This window comes from Leptonotus elevatus, chromosome 6 (genome assembly GCF_054856555.1).
Source record: "Leptonotus elevatus isolate MCC_2025b chromosome 6, RoL_Lele_1.0, whole genome shotgun sequence".
NCBI lineage: Eukaryota > Metazoa > Chordata > Actinopteri > Syngnathiformes > Syngnathidae > Leptonotus > Leptonotus elevatus.
The window spans coordinates 10,155,025-10,172,826 of record NC_141244.1 but is presented as its reverse complement, the minus strand read 5'-3'; the positions used below and the strand labels follow the sequence as shown (position 1 = coordinate 10,172,826).

The 17,802-nt window shown below is 39.7% G+C and overlaps 1 protein-coding gene across 1 annotated transcript; it reads left to right on the top strand.

The window, feature by feature from the left end:
- The first annotated feature begins 311 nt into the window (after positions 1-311).
- Positions 312-14,924, top strand: vegfaa (vascular endothelial growth factor Aa). The gene is made up of 7 exons (XM_086079385.1): positions 312-970; positions 2,187-2,229; positions 3,739-3,935; positions 5,560-5,636; positions 5,718-5,750; positions 10,299-10,430; positions 12,138-14,924. The coding sequence occupies exons 1-7, from the start codon at positions 905-907 to the stop codon at positions 12,157-12,159; spliced, it is 570 nt and encodes a 189-aa protein (XP_085935511.1). The 5' UTR covers positions 312-904; the 3' UTR covers positions 12,160-14,924.
- Positions 14,925-17,802: the final 2,878 nt, after the last annotated feature.

Below are 17,802 nucleotides of genomic sequence, written 5' to 3'. Positions count from 1 at the left end.
TGGTCTGGGGGAAAAAGTGGTATCAAACATCCCTAGCAAATACTTTTCATTCAATTTTTAACAAATCTAACACAAGTTGCATTCACTTAAAAAAAAAAGAAGTTTTTACGTGACCAGGATATTCTTAATCGTGCCAATAACTGTGTCCGCTTTAGACAACTATTGATGTGTGGAATAATGGTTTCATCAATGATATCAGGCCAGATCAAGCCTCCCTGCTGTTATTGGCTGCTTCCGTTGCCCCGCCTCCTTCACGAGCCTTCTGCTCGCCGATGCTGCTGCACCTTTATTAATAAGCATTGCAACCCGGCTCCAAGCACCTTAGAGCAGTTAGGACGCTAGACAAGCTGGTACAGCTGAGCTGAACCGGTGAATAAAGAAACAAAACAAGCGCACACACAACAGGCGAAGACCGCGGCTTTGGCTAAGTAAGGAACGACGACAGGCGTGAAGAAAAGAGGGAATTGGATCACTTTCTCCCGACAACCACTTCCCTGACTGCCACACTCCTTCATGCTGTCGTGGGAGCAAGACAACCGGCGCGTAAAGTTGCTGAGCTGAGTTGAACGTATGTGGAGGAGCGATCTGTTCCCGTGTGGATTTCAGACCCCATCCCAGCGTCTTTGTCCGCGGATGAGCGATGACTGTCGGATCGTAACATTTCCTGCGGAGTGTTGCAGCGAGGAGACGACAGCGTGACACATGCGCCCGGAACATATTATGGATTCGCTTTCACTATAGCAAAGATTTGCCGCGGGTTTTTAAAATATTCTTTTTTCCTCTTTAGACTGTTTGCTCCTTTTTTATTTATTTTGTTATTTTTAAGTATTTTGTTATTATTATTATTATTTTAATTATTTTTAATCGACCCCTGGGATTTTTAGACTATTGTGGAGTTACAATCATGAACTTTGTTTTTAGTTTGGTACAAATTCTCTTGGCAGCGGTTCTTCACCTATCCACTGTAAAGGTGAGTTTCCTCTTACTTTAATTGATTAATAACTACTTGACAAATTGACAACGTTTAATTGGCGCATGTTGCGAGAAAGTCTCAAGGAAGTCGAACGTATTTCTTCGAATTTGTTTGGCATGGGCTCCCCATTTCGTCAATTAAAAAAGTGATTCTATTTGTAACTTGAGGAAATTGCTTCAATGGAAACGAATGTAATTTATAACGTCAGCTGTGGCATAATATGTGCCTCGTCACCGGCGAGATGCGTATGCGACCATTATGCAAGGCTTGATATAAAATATTTCGACATATTTGCCACATATGCAATAATAACACAGCGAAAATTATTCTCTGGATTAAACTCCTCCCAGCAACCTTGTTGCCTTGGTCAAGGAACTACAAATATAACCTACGTGTGTTTGTTTAGTTGTTGGGGGGGGGGGGGGGGGGACCGGAGAACCTACCGGACAGCACACGTAGTAGGAGAAGATACAAAGAAGGAGGGAACAACACAACCCCCCACCAAATCAGGTGCTACGTTGGAATCGAACCAGGGACCGTCTTGAGGCAAGACTCATGCAGGCTGAAATGATTTAAAACAGCAATAAAAAGGCAACACACGATCCCGAGCAAGACCATACAATTTAGATTCGAACCTCAATCATCATCTACTCTGAACGGAGACATTACACAGACATGTAAATGCTTGATTGATGAGACGAGTTCATACGCGCAAAATTATTAAATCCAGTCACTCAGCTTTCAACCCAAGAGTTCAGTCCCAGTCTTTTTTTTTTTCTCTCACGGTGATCTGGCATAAGTGGACACCGAGAGGTTCGGTTTCACGTGGCCGGCCTCCCAGCAGGGTGCCAGCCTCCTTCACACCACGTTTCCCACACGGAATTTCTCACGCAATACCTTCGGCCAATTGCAGCAGCCACATGAGGTAAACGGATGATGCAGCCGTGCACGTCACCTTCACTCACGGAGAAAAAAAAAAAGAAAGAAAAAAAGGTTTGCCCACGTGAGCAAACACAGATACAGGATAATAGAGAATAATACCTACTAGTAGAAACGCCTTTTACGGTTTGGCAACGTGACTGTGTTATAGCTAATATGCTGATATGTGTTGAAAAAGGGAAATATAGGCTTACTATCAAGGTTGATTCAATCATATTCATGTGCTGCACTTGTTTTAAAATGACACACGTGTGCTCCTGTGCATCTCTTGCAGACTGCCAGCATTAACAAGGGAGTGGATAAGAGTAAAAATGAAGGTAAGTTTTCCATTTCTTATTATTGAAATGTCAGTTCGATCATCTGCAATAAGGTCAGACGAGCATAAGGCCACCTAGTGGACGTATAATGAACATTTGTATCTTCATAAATTCTTCATATATGATTATATATACATGTAGTGTTTAAATATGTGCGTATAAAGCTTTGTTTTAAATCCTAAATATAGTATTTCCCCTTTCTCTTTAGAAGAGACAGTCAAAGTTCCCAGGATGGTTAAAGGTCTGACTTGGGACTTTGGAGTCCCAATAAAAGAGGTGCAGATTACACTGCCGGGATATCTGTAATAATTTGCATTGTCAGGAAGTTAGTGTGGCTTCATTTGAACGAAGCAGCTGGCCAGCCAATACATCTGCAGTCAGCCTTGGCTCATTGTCATATGCTTGTTTGTTTGACAGTAACGCTGTTGCGCTTAGGCCAAGGTTGAACCCTTTCAATGGTGATGGATGTAGACACCGACATCATCTCTGAGCACAGGGTCGCGCGATTGTTATTGGGGTGATAGTGTCAGTTTGGTGAAGTTCAAGAGCACACAGGTGGCAGACTTCTTGCTCCTCTTCAAACGCTATCGCGCCACCTGTCAGATTGACGAGAACAACCGCTGGGTTTTTGCAGTATGGCTTTGGTGGCTGGCGAGCAAACGTTGAGCTTATTCGAGACATCCTTGGTGGGTCATTGAGGTCAGCGTTTTGAATTAGTGACTGGCGCAGTCATTCAATTTGAGTGGATTCATCAATTAGGATCTCAAGGGACCATGTAGGCGTCATGAGCATAAACTAAAAACAGTTAGCTCATTGACTCTCATTTAAGTCACTGGCATTATTCCGCATACTCAGCCAACACAGGGCTTATTGGGTCACATGTCAGACATGACCTGTGGCGCCGCAGTGCCTGAGGTGAGGCCGCTCTGACCAAGCAGAGGTCAGAAGTTTGGGCAAAAGGGGTCGCCGGGGGCTCAGTCGGGTGGACTGCTGGGTGGATTATTCTCGGCTGCTGGGATGGAAAAGCAGGGAGGTATGACCGAGTCTACATATCGCCTTAACATTTAACAACAAGGGATGTACTAAAACCAATTCCAAAGCCTAAAAAAGCTCCAATAGCGCCGCTATTTTTGAAGATAGAAATACAACGAAAACAGCAGAGGCCCCAGAATTGAACCCTGTGGAACACCATACATTCTGCTATACATGTGAATTAATATTGCACATATATGTCCGACCATTGTCGTTTTTTGCTCAAGGGATTGCAATAATAAAGAAATCACACGACGTACCAACGCAACAGTCGCGAGTCGATTACTGAGCGCACCCAAATTCCCTGCAGCACAGACTAGGCCAAGCAATGTAGCGTGACAGTTGAAATGGTCACAGGTACGAGATGTTAGCTCTCCATAGTGATATCCGGGGTTGAGAATCTCACAGCATAGCCAATGGCAGTAAAAATGATCATCATTATTGTAGTATTGAAAATGAATTTGCCCTGTGTTTCAGTTATCCAACTCACAGATGTCATCTTGAAGAGTCGGTGCCAGCCCAGGGAAATGCTTGTGGACATCTCCCAGGAGTATCCGGAAGACACGGAACACACCTACATCCCTTCCTGTGTAGTGCTCACCCGGTGTGGAGGCTGCTGCAATGATGAGGCCATGGAGTGCGTGCCATCTGAAACCCGCAATGTTACGCTACAAGTGAGTCAAGGATGGACACACCTAAAATGTCCGTTTGGTCAATGACGCAGAGTGTTTGTGTTGTGGGTTGTTATGGACTTTTTACTCAACTGATGATGATGACAATTAAACCCAACACTGCTCATCAGTGAGGACAACCAATCACAGCTTACCTGTTTTTCTGGAGCTGAGCTGTGATTGGTTGTTACCTGAGCAACTGTGATGGCATTTTCACTTGACAGCAAGTGGCAAAATGGCCGCCCCCTGAGATGGGTAAAAATGGCTGGATTTTGCTGCTTAATTCATATTCCACAAATGCAATATTAGAATATCGTGTTTAGATTAGTGGTGGCACACACAAGATATTATTGTTAATAATTTTTGGGGGGGTTGACTTCACCATTAACTCATTCACTCCCAGCAACTTTCACTGAAGCAACCCCCTTCGCTCCCGGCTGTTTTACTGGATTTTGACCAGTCTCTTCTTTCATCAGGAAAAAAGTACATTTACACCTGTTTCCGTTTTGCAGCAATTAACATTAGAATATAGCTAAGTTTCATCATTGTTCACAAAACGGTTGAAAGCAGTCTCTTATACTCTTCTGCCACCTGCTAGCCGTTTTTTGTAATAACTACCATTGCTTTAAGCGACCTCTTCAGGTCAGAGGCTGCATCAAAGCCTTCTGTAAGCTCTAGCATTAAAAAAAAAAAAACATTAAAACAAAAACATAAATATGTTTTTAAAATGGAACATGTTTATACGTTTTTGGGATAAAATAAAGTAATGGTCAGTTTTAGCTAATTTAAAGGGACAGTGTGTATATATTTTTTGCCATTTACGAGTTAATAGAATGCAATGACCTAAGTTCGAAGTACACATTTTGAAGCACTAGAGAGACCACGCTTCGAAAGCCTACCACCTATTACTATATTTACAAAGTTCTTCTCCTCTAGCCCAACCTATATAATATCATTAGCCATTACTAGACCTTCACTAGGCCTACGATTATATATATATATTTTTAAATGTACGTTGATGTGATAGAACATATTTTTTTTGCATATTACTTAAATTACTTTTAATGTGGAAATGTATCAGACCGGGGCGACAGCTTTTCTTCAGATCAGCAGAGGTGGCAAATCCAGGTCCCTAAAGTAAAAACCCTGGCACAGTTTGGCTTTAGCCTCAGTTGCTAGCTAGCTAACTCCCTAGCTTGCTCCCATGGTGCTTGTTTACCTGCTAGGGAGCTAGCTAGCCAGCTAGCTAGCATCAGGGGCTAAAGCCAAACTGTGGCAGGGTTTTTACTTTCTGGACCTGGATTTTTGCCACCTCTGCAGAGCAGAGAAAGTGAAGCAGCAACACATGGCATTTCAAATATGCTGTTTACTTGGCCGTAATGTTTACAATCATGTCCGTGTGGTCAAAGCCTCTCCGGCTTCTGAACACGCTAGCAATTTGGCATGCAAGATGGTCGAAGAAGTATCGGAAAGCGTGATTACGCAGACATTCGCGTCTTCAAGTCTTTCCATTGGGGAGTGGCGAGGTCATCGGGTTTACACACGTGGAAGCAACCTTGTGGAACAGTTGATATCGCTAAGCTTACTCATTTCTTTGTCATGTCCTGTTTTTTTTTTTCCCCCCAAGGTAATGCGGATCAGATCGATGGTTACGCAACATAAAATTCAGTTGAGCTTCACGGAGCATCAAAAGTGTGACTGCAGGTGAGAGTCTACATTTTTATTCAATTTCATCGTGAGAGAAAAAACAAAAATCACATTTGTACATGTTGTTTTTCATTTTAGACTAAAGCCTGAAATTCAAGCAAAGAAAGAATAGTAAGTACGTTGTGTGTGTGCGTGTGTTTATGTGTGTGTGTGTGTCGAGGGATATTACGGGTTGGTTGAAGATTTTTTTCTAAAGCTCTATGATTTTGCTTGGATGTCTTCTTGCGCTAGAAGAAAAGCAGACACACATATTTTCCCCACTGCGTCATATAGTTTGGCCAAAGATTAATGAATGGTACCGTCTAGCATTGACATAATACAACAAAATAATGGAAATAATTCCAATTTCAACTTTTTAAATGTGATAGACATTGAATGCTCCTCCATTAGATGGCAGAAGGTGCAATAATGATGTTTATCCACCTGTTGCCTTTAAGTCATGGCCTCCTGCGAGTATATCAGCTTTGTGTTCATCACTTAGTCAGGTTGTGAGTAAATTGAGACGAGATCACCATTACTTCAGTCATGCTTAAAGTATTGTGACATTTTTGTTTGTGGTGTGCCGTGAGATTTTTCTAATGTCAAATGGCTGCCTTGACCCAGTAAATGTTGGGAAACATCGCAATAGTTTCTTTCACTTTGTCAGGAAGCATATTTAGGACATATTTTGGTTGATCAAAAAGTGACATGTCCAGCCTTAGTGCTACAATTTAGGCATTCCAACTGATGCAATCCAGGCCAAGTGCGCTCTTAAGCTTCTTTTGTGTTAGACGTTAGGGATGGGCAATTGTCTTAATTTCCCTGATTGATTGTTCGGAACGCTGTGTCCTCGTGGAGGTATGCATGGATGCACTTGAGCTCAACTTCCCTGATCATGGCATTCTTCTTAAGAGCCCAAACACATTGCAAATGAATCAACAGCGCCTCCACTGGTTCCAACAAAGCAGCGCTCTCCATTTTGATACCGATAAAGTAGGGCTGGGCATTGATTCAAATTTTCGAGTTTAGTTTGATTCTATTTTTTTTCTGATTTGATTCGATTCACTTCACTTTAATCCGATATTGATTGTGGACAATTCCTGTTAATTATCAAGGACATGATAAAAACTCCCCAAACAATTAATTCTAAATTAAATTTTATGGCGGCAGTAAACTGGTTAAATTATAATTATAAATTACTTATGTGCTACACAAACATTGACATAAGCAAGGATGAGATCATCAAAATATTTTCAGAATTCAAATTAAATAATTTAAAATATAAATTAAAAACATTTTGAATTGTCTTAAAGTGCAATAAGTCAGGTCTTTCATAAATGTAAGAAAATACTTTTAAATTCACGTGAACAGTATATTTCAAGAAAACTGTAAGATAAAAAAAAAAGGCCTTTAAAATTCTATTTTTTTAATGAATTTATAAGAAAAAGACATATTAAAATACTCGATTCATGCTTTTATGAATTGATATTAGGCTCCAAAAGGAAAATCTATTTGATATCGATTATTTGATTTTTTTAAACCCAGCCCTACCGATAAGTAGTAGACAAGAAATGCCGATAACCAATATTTAGAGCCGATATTCACTTTCACTGAAAGGGAAAATATTGCTGTCAAAATAAATATAATCTTAACTATTAACTTTGTTGAAATGTCTTTAGGCGTATATTTGTTCAACATTTTTTCAGATTTGCAATTGTAAATTTTTTTTTTATATTAAACAATTGACGTCTTTGTTTCGAAATTCTAAGAAAAAGCTCAAGGAGAGCTCCCAAGATCATCAGCATATCATTAAAAATCAAATGAAAACCCAAACTGTTAAATAGCTCCCTATTGTTTTCTACAGTAAATTAAGTTTTCCAAAATGTCCAAATATCTGATGAAATGTTCACTTATCTTAGTTTTAATTTCAAACAAAAACAGAAGATGCAGAGAGTTTTAGATTGATCTACAAAGAATAATCGTCTGTCATATTTTTTTTTTTTTAAAGACATGTGACGATATTTGTCAAAATGTTGAATATCGGCGCCGGTATTGGCTCTCTTTCCAATTCATATTGTATCCGCGTGTAGCACTTTTCAATGCCGTATTCTGGGCTGTCACTCGTCTTTTTTTTACGGCAGCGTTGGTTTTGGGCTGTAACAGTGGGAGTGACAGAGGCACCGTCTGCAGCCTGCAGACCACCCGCTGCTGTCTGCGCTATGACTCCAGTTGCACAAATCTAACCCCTCAACTACCTCCCAGTCTAATTGTAGCAACAGGTGTCAGGCACTTAACCTATTTTTATTTCTAGCGCCGCAAATAGAGGATGAAAAGAGTGATGAGCGGAGACCTTGTCGGTTAAATCAGACGACACAAATCACCGTCTTTCGATAACTCCCCCGTCATCGCTTGATTTTCAGGTCAGGTTTTGAAACGCAGATTGTGACACGCAGCAGCAGTGGGCAGACTTGAAATCAGTCAGTCGGTCGGTGTGTTATTTAGAGTGCAAGCACGTGAACAGGTCCACATAAATCATTCACATCTGACTTCCCTTCTTAAATGACAAAGCAGAAAAATACTCTGCAAAGAAATGAAGGTGAATAAGCAATAGGTCAAGCTATATTTAAATAAAACTCCACCTCTCACAGTCAATCCATGCAGACGCATTTATTAATACAGTGACATATACATGTATCCATCTTTCCCACCTCTAACTAGGTCAGGTTTTTAAAGCAGATAAGGGCAGCGTGTGGCCGGTTTTGTATGATGCCGTCTTAAAAGTGGAAGTATTAGAAGCCAAGGAGTCAAATCCTTTTGTTGTGAGGCTGAAGTGTCCTGAGCTTCGCCTGTCTCGGTGCGCAGTCAGCTACTAAAGAGGATGCACTCATTCCATCTTTGGTCACAGGGACATACTGTACGTCCTGTTTCACCTCCACGACTCGGATCAATATCCCGCCCGGCTAATGACGAGACTCGATGAGAAAGCAGATGCACTAGTGGTTGATTAGTTTCTTGTTGATTTGATTGATTTTGCCCAGCGCCAACCTGCCAGGATGCCCTTCGTTCGACTTGAATTTCACTTCAGCGGTAATGGAGAGAAATGAAGGAAAAGTTTTCTGTGATCAAATCTCTTAACGCGTATGCTCTCATCTGCTCTGTTTTGTCCTGCCCTGATAATTGTTTGCTTCTCTTTCGGTGCATCTTATCTTCTGTCGTGTCTCCATTTGTCTTCAATGATAGGTGTATTTAGAGGCAACAGTCAAGTCTTATATAAATAGAAGAAAAATCCACCGCATGGATTTTTGTAGCCTTGGGGTTTAACTGATAAGTAGAATGCTGTGGGTCATTAAGCATCTGTTTTCAGACAGACGGTTGCGAAGGTGATATAGAATTGATCGCGATGCTTGGATGTGAGACAAAGCATTCCTCTTTACAGTCTCACCACATCCACCAAACAAGCGCAATATATCAAGTTAGTTCCTTGTTTTGTCTCAATTGTGGCCTTGCAACTTGGGGGAGAGCACTTTAACAGATAACATGACGACTTCAATGTCTAGTTCAGCCTAATTAACATTGTATGCCTGTTACAAGTATCAGCGCTGTATGATCTCTTTCTTTTCATTGGATATTTTGTAGGTTATGTACAGGGTTGGGAGGGTTACTTTAAAAATGTATTCCGATACAGTTACTAGTTACCTGGTATAAAATGTAGTCAGCAACGTAAACCGAGTATCATAATATTCATGTACTTTTAATTACTTTTGGATTACTCCAATACTAAAATACGATATACATTTTTAGATGTGTATTTTGATTAAGTCAAATCAAATTAATTGTCTCATAAAAACGATGTATTTATATTTATTTATCTAAATTAAGAGTGTGGTTGTGGGCCACTCCCAATTCCCCATTCCTGCTCTAGATTGAGAAATGGATAGCTATCTAGCTAGCTAGCTAGCTAGCTAGCTAGCTCGATAGATAGATAGATAGACATACATAGATTGATAGCGTAAGTAGATAGATAGTCTTTGTTATATCAAGTGAAAGGTAAAAAAGACGAATTAGCCTCAATCCCCCATCTCAAACACGCATGCGCACACGTACGTTCAAAATTTTGATACCGTAATACGTGACAAAAGCCGTGACAAATTTAGCAGATGATATTGATAATATGGTGTTTAATTAGTAAAGCTGTGGGTGATTGATTGGTAACAGGAAGTATTTAAGTTGCGGGCATCAATACATAACACTGGTACAAGCACCTTAAATAAAGTATGTCACTCACTGAGACAAAAATAACTAAATCTAATAAACAATTATATTGACTGATATAAATTTATTGAAGATGGCCTGGCAGTCATTTTACAGAAATATACGTCGTGACCATGTATGAACTAGTGTCACTACTGAAGGAGGTCAGACATACGTCTTGTTATAAGGATCCCAGATTTGCGGGATTAGTCCAACTGCTGAAATACAAATCTTGCGTGCGCATCCATTTTCTTCACTCAACAATCTTGATCAATGAGACGATGAGGGGCGGGGTTCGGATGTGATAAAAGCGGGAATTCAGGATTTTGCATGAGTGTCTGTGTCTGTCCTTTCTGCCAAATTCGCTCTGTAGCTTAGATCTCTCTCTCTCTCTCTCTCTTTTGTCTCTCCTTTTTGCTTCTCTTGCAGCCACTGTGCGCCTTGTTCAGAGAGAAGAAAGCGCTTGTTTGTGCAGGACCCTCTCACCTGTAAATGCTCCTGCAAATTCACACAATTAGACTGCAAGTCCAGGCAGCTTGAATTAAACGAAAGAACTTGCAGGTTTGTTTACCATACGTACGATAAACAACTTGCCTTGAAAAAAAAAAATTCTCCTGACTATTTAGATCTTCACCAGCCGATGTGCTTAATTAAGCATGCCATCCCTTGCTTTTTGATGTTGTGTTGTATTTGTACATGAATGCTGCAGTTTCCTTCTTCCCAGTGCTTGCATTGTCTTGTCGAATGCTATTGAGACTCTAATTAGCATTGAAACTAATTGCTGTGGTCATTGATTGTGACTTGTCATTTTAATTCAAATATGTTGCATAGAATTGTGGGTGCACAAGTGTGCTATTCATGTTCAGACTCATCATTTTTTAATCGCAACAATTCCAATCCCAGTTCCATTTTATGTCAATTATTATATCATTATTAAGAATCTGGTGTCTTGTTATCTGTATTCTCTGCTGATTTTCAAATTCAATTCATGCATAAACATAATCTCAGTTATGCATAATCATGCATAAACATAACCTCAGTCATCAATCATAGCTTGGTTCCACCAAATTATAAACAAATCAAATAAAATCATGTTGCCACAAAGGGTATATTTACATGAGTGTTGTAGCGTTTGCATGCATTTATGTGTGGATGAAAATGCTGATAACATTTGCCATGTGCATGTCCACCAATTGCTTATTCTCCCGATGTCATCCAAAACTATACAGTGGACCCTTGCATATTTGCAGTTTGGCATAGGCGAACCTATCCCCCATTATTCACAAAAACCTCCTCTTATTCACGGAAAAAAAACAAAAAAAAATGTCATGGCAAGTATAATGAGCATGAATTATTCACAGATTTTTGCTTTTCTCGTTCAGGCCGGTTCCTATCCCACGAATAGCGATAGTTGAAAATGTGAGTCACAGTAAATAATGTCAACTCCTCAACAAGTAATAAGAACATTATACAGACCTGAACGTAACGTACGGAGTTACGCGTGACTGATCGTAGTTTATAGCTAAAACCAGCCAAGCGTGAATGGCGCTTAATGTAATTTATCAAAGTCACTCAAGCAAAGATACTTTTGAGATTCCTGACTGTCCATTTTGAAGAATATTTACACATCTCCAAATGCAGTCATCCCCACACCTCCGTGAGGTACGCACCCAAAATGAGCGGTAGTCGGACCGCAGCCTGGAGTTAACAAGGGTACACGACCTCCTGTGACCCAGTCACTTATATGACCTCTGGGCCCCCCACACTGGGCCCCCCACACTGATCTGGCTTTAGAGAGCCACACACGTCTATGAGGTGGTGGGACGCTGGCGTCATGTTAATAACTCGTAAGTCACAATTTGGCAAATTTAATATATTTTTCAAAAATCTATACTTTTGGTCAGTCCACACTTGTGGGTGTCATTTATTGACCAATCAAAAGTGTTGAAAATGGCTTGTTCTCTTTCATGATGCAATATTAATTGATTGGGAAAAAAAATTCACGTCGTTTTTTGGGGGGGGTTTCCTGAAAAGTGACGATTTTGGAGGTACAAGGTTTTGGCCCGACACCAGCAATGCTCAATTGACATGAAGGTTTAAACAAAAAGGTAGAAAGCCATACAAGCCAGACCCAAATCCCTCTCACGCTCCATCCTTTCTTTCTGCCTTGTCTCGAAATATGTTCATTTGCATGCACTATGTATTTGCAAGACAATAGAAACTACCCTGTCTCAAAAGACTTAACCAGATTTCTGTCCTCTTCTGCAGATGTGACAAACTGAGGAGGTGAGACCTGGAGGTGCAGACTACACTGTTATGAAGGAATTGTTTATGGCACAGCACTTTGAAATCTGAGGATGCATTCCCTGAAAGGACACTCAAGGACAATGCAAGACAGGACGTTCTGCATTCTGATCTTGCCACTGTCTCTTTTCCACCTAGCGCTATTAATATATATATAAATATATATATATATATATGCGTATACTCCAAGTACAGTACATCAACAGTGTGTATTGCTGCTACTATTTAAAACGAATGCGCTGTCAGCGTGTGAATGGGAAATGTGACAGAGCTCCTGCGTAAAATTGGGGAGAAGATACTTTATTTTATGTAAGACTTCACTGGATGCTGGTCTGCTGTGGATATGAACCTGAAATACGTCGGACTTTCTGGAAAATTCGGTGACCACAATTTCATCCATTGATGCGACAAAAGCCGAACTCGCCCGAAGGGCCCGAATGGGGGCAGCTGGATTTGAAAATAACGATGGGGATACCTGCGGCACTTGAACTGTATGGCAGGTTTCCGAACTTGTTCTCCTCTGTGACACGATTAGACGTTTTGTCTGTACTGTAGGAAGCGACTACACTTAATGTGAGAATATAACGACATAGCATGACACAACTGCTGACACAGGTTACGTGCTGTGGTGACGAATAATGTGACCTTCTTCCCAAATAGAAGTTCAGTGACGATGGCAAGATCCAAGAAGGTTTGCCAAGTAAGTTTGATCAGAGTTAGCATTAATGCTAGCTTGAAAGAGAAAGTTTTGTCAGGGTTTCAAGGTATCGAACCACTACCTGTCTGGTCCTGCCTCCATCACATAACTTTTTTTTGGGTTGGAAAATATATTTTTTATTGACATGCACAGTTTATTAGAGTTGTTCCGTGCCAAATCACCTAAAAAAAAATTAATAAATAAAAATCGGAAACATTTTACAAAGCAAATTTGGATTTTAGTCAAACTTGGTGTACATGTTGATAGTGACGGCACAACACTAAATCTCTAATTTTAGGTCAATCGGAACAGGGGTTCTGGAGCTACGGCCCGCCAAATTTGTTGAAAAGGGAATTCAACAAGTATTCAGTATTCATGTTCAACTTTCTGAAGACATGGATACTTTCACTCCTTATTGCTGTTAAAAAATAATACATCTATGAAACTTATATGTTTTAGAGAACTCGTGAGAGATCACATTTTATGGAAAATTTAGTTAAGATCACCTGTTCCATTTCAAGGTCAAATTATAGGTCAACAGGTCAAGTTGCTAAAATATGCAGTAATCGGCTAGATGACTAAATATTTGGAATCCTTGTTGAATTCATTTTGCAACAGTACCTGTTTTGTGAACATTGGGTTAGGGTTACTAACCTCTCAAACCCCTGGCCCGATTGACCTCAAATATGAGATTTGATGTCATGCAAGTACGCCGAGTTTCATTATAATCGAAATCTGTTTGGTTAAACCTACTGGGTGATTTGACATTGAACAACCCATTATTTGTATTTTTATTTAGAAATTGTGTTAGTTTGACAACACGTGTTGAGACCATGCAAAAGGGATATTAATGTAGGTATACACGACAAAGGGTAGTGACTAGATGAACTGACAGGTCAGTCTAGAAACCCCCTAACCTTACTGTTTTTCTATTTAATGACTTTGTCTGTGTTCCAAAGAAATAGCCACGCCTCCACAGCAGAGCAAGTTCCTGTTAACTGTCTGTATATACTTACTGGATATCCCTTTTTCAAATAGACTCCATTTAATTTATAGAATGTGTTCAGTATTCTGTATTATAATATTTATATTAATTGTTACAGTGATTTTCGTTTCCCCTGCCTTTCAAGTTTGACTGTGGATTTTTTTTTTGTGGGGTGCAAACAAAGCTCTGACATTCCTGATTTTAAACAAGCTATGTTACTCACCAGCCAAACGGGGGCGTGAAGTTTCCGGAGGGGTTGGAGTTGGAGGGAGTGGTCATAATGGGCATTTGACCGATGGAAACCCCAGTCACAAGTATGTGCGTGTGATGCACCAGCACAGGTGCTTTTCATTTTGGACGCGGGACTCGGGCAGCGGACATGTGGTTTTGCACTTGCTTGCCCGCAGACACGTCATATGCAGGACTGAAGGAGTCTAGTTGCTGCTGCCGCTCAGCTCGGACCCAATTGTGTGACGATTCTTGTCTGGGCGAGCTCTAGTGTCAGGGTGGTGAACTGGCACTGCACTTTCTCTGGCTTTTTTTTTTGACAAGCACAAGTGACACTCGAGTATTTTGTTGAAGCAGGAGGACACGGTCACAAGTAAATGTCAACTTTGCGTTTGAACTGTTACCATATGAGGTCAACCCGCTTTCAAGAGTTCAAATAAGTGTGCTGTATGTAAAACAAAAGCAAACACTAGAAAGCTATTACAAATAGGCAACATGACATGTACAGCACGAGATGCAAAATCTGCTCAATGAGGCAAATTACACAACGACCCTTTTTCTAGCCGTTGCAAAACTGTTCTTTATCAGCCATGTGAGCCAGCAGTAAGTCCTGATATGCCACCCTCAAACTAAAGTCCTGAGACTGAGTTCGCTAAGACTATCAGCTGGGTCAGAGCCAATGCCTCTCAAGTCCTCAGTTGATGAGAACATTTTTTTTTTTTTTGTATTTAAATGAACAAAATTGTCTTGAGTTTGTACAGCCACAAATTTTTTTTAGTATATTTTCACATTAATATATTTATTTGTGCGGTAAATTCTTTTACAATAGTAATACTCTTTTTGTTGTTTCTAGTGTAACTATTAAACATATTTATTTTTAAAAGATATTGTTTTGTGTCATTTCTGCCTCGAGACATTTTCTCTTTTTCACATCTACAGTAGCTGAAAGAATATTTTCAATATAACCGTGAATACTTTTAAATCAATGAAATCTAGCGCACGTGGACATCGGCAAGGTCTGTCTTATCTCTCCTGGAGTTGCTTTCATAATGTGTTTTGGACCATTCTTCACCTGCACTATGAAGCACTGTCACTTTTGTTGCATTTGACTGAATGTGACATAATCATTTTTAATGAGCCTTAATTTCTTATTTCATAACTTTAGTAATAGGCTTTTTTAGGACTTCACCCAAAGATAATTGGAATAATTGTTTCAACTATTAGTAAGTGAGGGATCTTCCAGCGAGAAGAAAAAGTGGGCGCATATGTTTGTGCCTCTGAGGAAGCCATTTTAACAACTTACTAGAATTTATATCATACACAAGTGTTAGAAGTTTTTAAGCTCTGCAGCTTAGTAATCGTGCTGAGTACTTTTGCAACTAAATACCCCAAAGAATGCTGCAAGTGATTTGATCTGCAATTAGAAAGGATTTTTATTCGAAGTGAGGGCAACTTTACCCTCATGGCAAAAAAGTGAATGAGTGAACTTGAAACAGCTCATTTTCCAAGGCCATATACATACACACCGGTACATACATGTATCGGTATCAGCCCGATACCTGGGCTTATTTTAAGGTATCGGTACTCTGCGGCCGATACCAGTATCATCTTGAGGCCATTTTACGATAAGGAACAAGAAATAAAAATAGAAAACTGCCAAAAATGTCATGCAATTTTATGGAAATTGCTGTATTGGTAAATATAGGTCATTCTTTAAATGTATCTTTAATTATATTTATAAAATTAAAAGAAGAAAAAAACCCGAAAACCCCCCAATACCAACTTGCTAACCGCAACAGTAGCAGGAGTTTCCCAGCAACTGACTTTCCGCTTGAATAATTACTCCAGGAAATCACAAGCAGGTTCAACCACACTGACGGGAGGGAATGGAAAATGCGTTCGTAATCTCTTTCACCTTGTAATCATGAATGTGCTTCCATGGACATGTACGCCCCCCCCCCCACCCCCCAAAAAAAACCACACACACACTTCTTGTAGACAGCCAGTAGACATTAAATAGTCTCAGTTAGTCTGATTGTGTCCATTGCTTGTTCTCACTTGTAAATACTGTAGACGGAATAAATATAGTAGCCTACAAAAGTATTGGTACGGTGAGGCTTTCATTTTCGCTGTATGCTGAAAATATTAAGACAAAAGATCAACATTTTAAATGTTTCCACCCAAAACACCAAACTTTTTTTTTTTAAATTTAGAACAAATATATATATTTTTTTTTTATTTAATTTTTTTATTTTTTTTTAATGAGAATAGGTTCCTCAGGTGCCGAACTGCGAGTATGGAGGGGTCCACTGTAGTAGAGGAAACATGGGCCGTTTCTCAACATGAAGAATGCAGAGTACGGTCTCAGAAATCGCAACAACAAAAAAAGTACTGTCTTCCTTAGAACATACGTCGGAACGTTCTTCCGTAAAACGTCAGTCACTTTGTAAATTGGAATGGCTCCGTACTTGTTAACTTCGCGCCCCGACTCTGATTTATTTCCGTGATAGCAGCATGAAATGCATCTTGGGATATTTTCTTAGCCAAGCCTTCACAAGTATCCAACGGATCCTTTAAGATAGCTGTCAGGAACATCAGGGTATTCCGTCCATGAGTTCTTTTTTTTTTTTTTTTTCATAATTTCAACTGGAACAGTACTCGAGATCACAACGTACGTACGTAAGAACGGACAAGAACTCAAATTGAGAAACGGCAGTAAGGTGGAACTACTTAACTGTACTATAGAATCACATCTAGCAATCTCTGAGAGCAGCCAGTGGTGACCGCGTTGCTCCATCCTTGCTTTTTAATGAACGTCTTCTCGTGATTCAATACACTCATAAGAACTGTCGTTTTCTTCTTCTCTCTTCGTGTCTTGCTACCCAGTAAGTGTAGAAAGTAGTACAATGCAGGCAAACATTGGTATAGTTTGGACATACCTGGTTTGGCACCACTACAAAAGCATTTGGTAAGGGCGGAGCTCGACATGCCAATGTCTGTGGCTGGCTGACATTTGGTTACGTAACAATGGAAATGAAATATTTTATTGTGAGCTCGGGACAATTACTTTTGGAGGCGAAACTAATTGTTCCCATCTTGTTACATAATCGTGACATTTGACAGATTGAAGCACCAGGACAGAGGCCCACAGTACAGTTGCTAATCTTGTGGAAAAGGAGCTAGTATAATTTATTATAACTATTTAAGGGCACCGACAGTTTGAGAAGAAACAGTAGAAGTAGTGGTAGTGGTGGTAGTAGTAGTAGTAATAATAACCACTGTTTAAGGCAGGTATGTCCAATCGTTTTTATTCGAGGCACAGCCTAAAGAAAAAGCATGCAAAGGCCACTTTGAAATTCTTCGACTTTAATTTATTAACTCATTCACTGCCATTGACGGCTATAGACGTCAAAAATTCATTTGAACTGTTTCTATTAGTTTAACATTTTTGTTCCACTTTTGTTGACAAGAGTATGAAAACCTAGGGGAAAAAATATTGTACATTTAGAACAGATATAAAATTTGTGATTAATCATGAGTTAACTATTGAAGTCATGCGTTTAATTACAATTAAAACTAAAACTAAACTAATTAATTGTAATTAATCACATGACTTCAATAGTTAACTCATGATTAATCACAAATTTTGTGCGTTAACGATTGAAGTCATGTGATTAATTACAATTAATTAGTTTAGTTTTAGTTTTAATTGTAATTAA

Coding starts and splice junctions, on each gene's coding strand:
- vegfaa (XM_086079385.1), top strand. CDS start 905: ATGAACTTTGTTTTTAGTTTGGTACAAATTCTCTTGGCAGCGGTTCTT. Junction 2,230..3,738: donor GGATAAGAGTAAAAATGAAG/GTAAGTTTTCCA, acceptor CCTGTGTTTCAG/TTATCCAACTCACAGATGTC. Junction 3,936..5,559: donor CCCGCAATGTTACGCTACAA/GTGAGTCAAGGA, acceptor TTTCCCCCCAAG/GTAATGCGGATCAGATCGAT.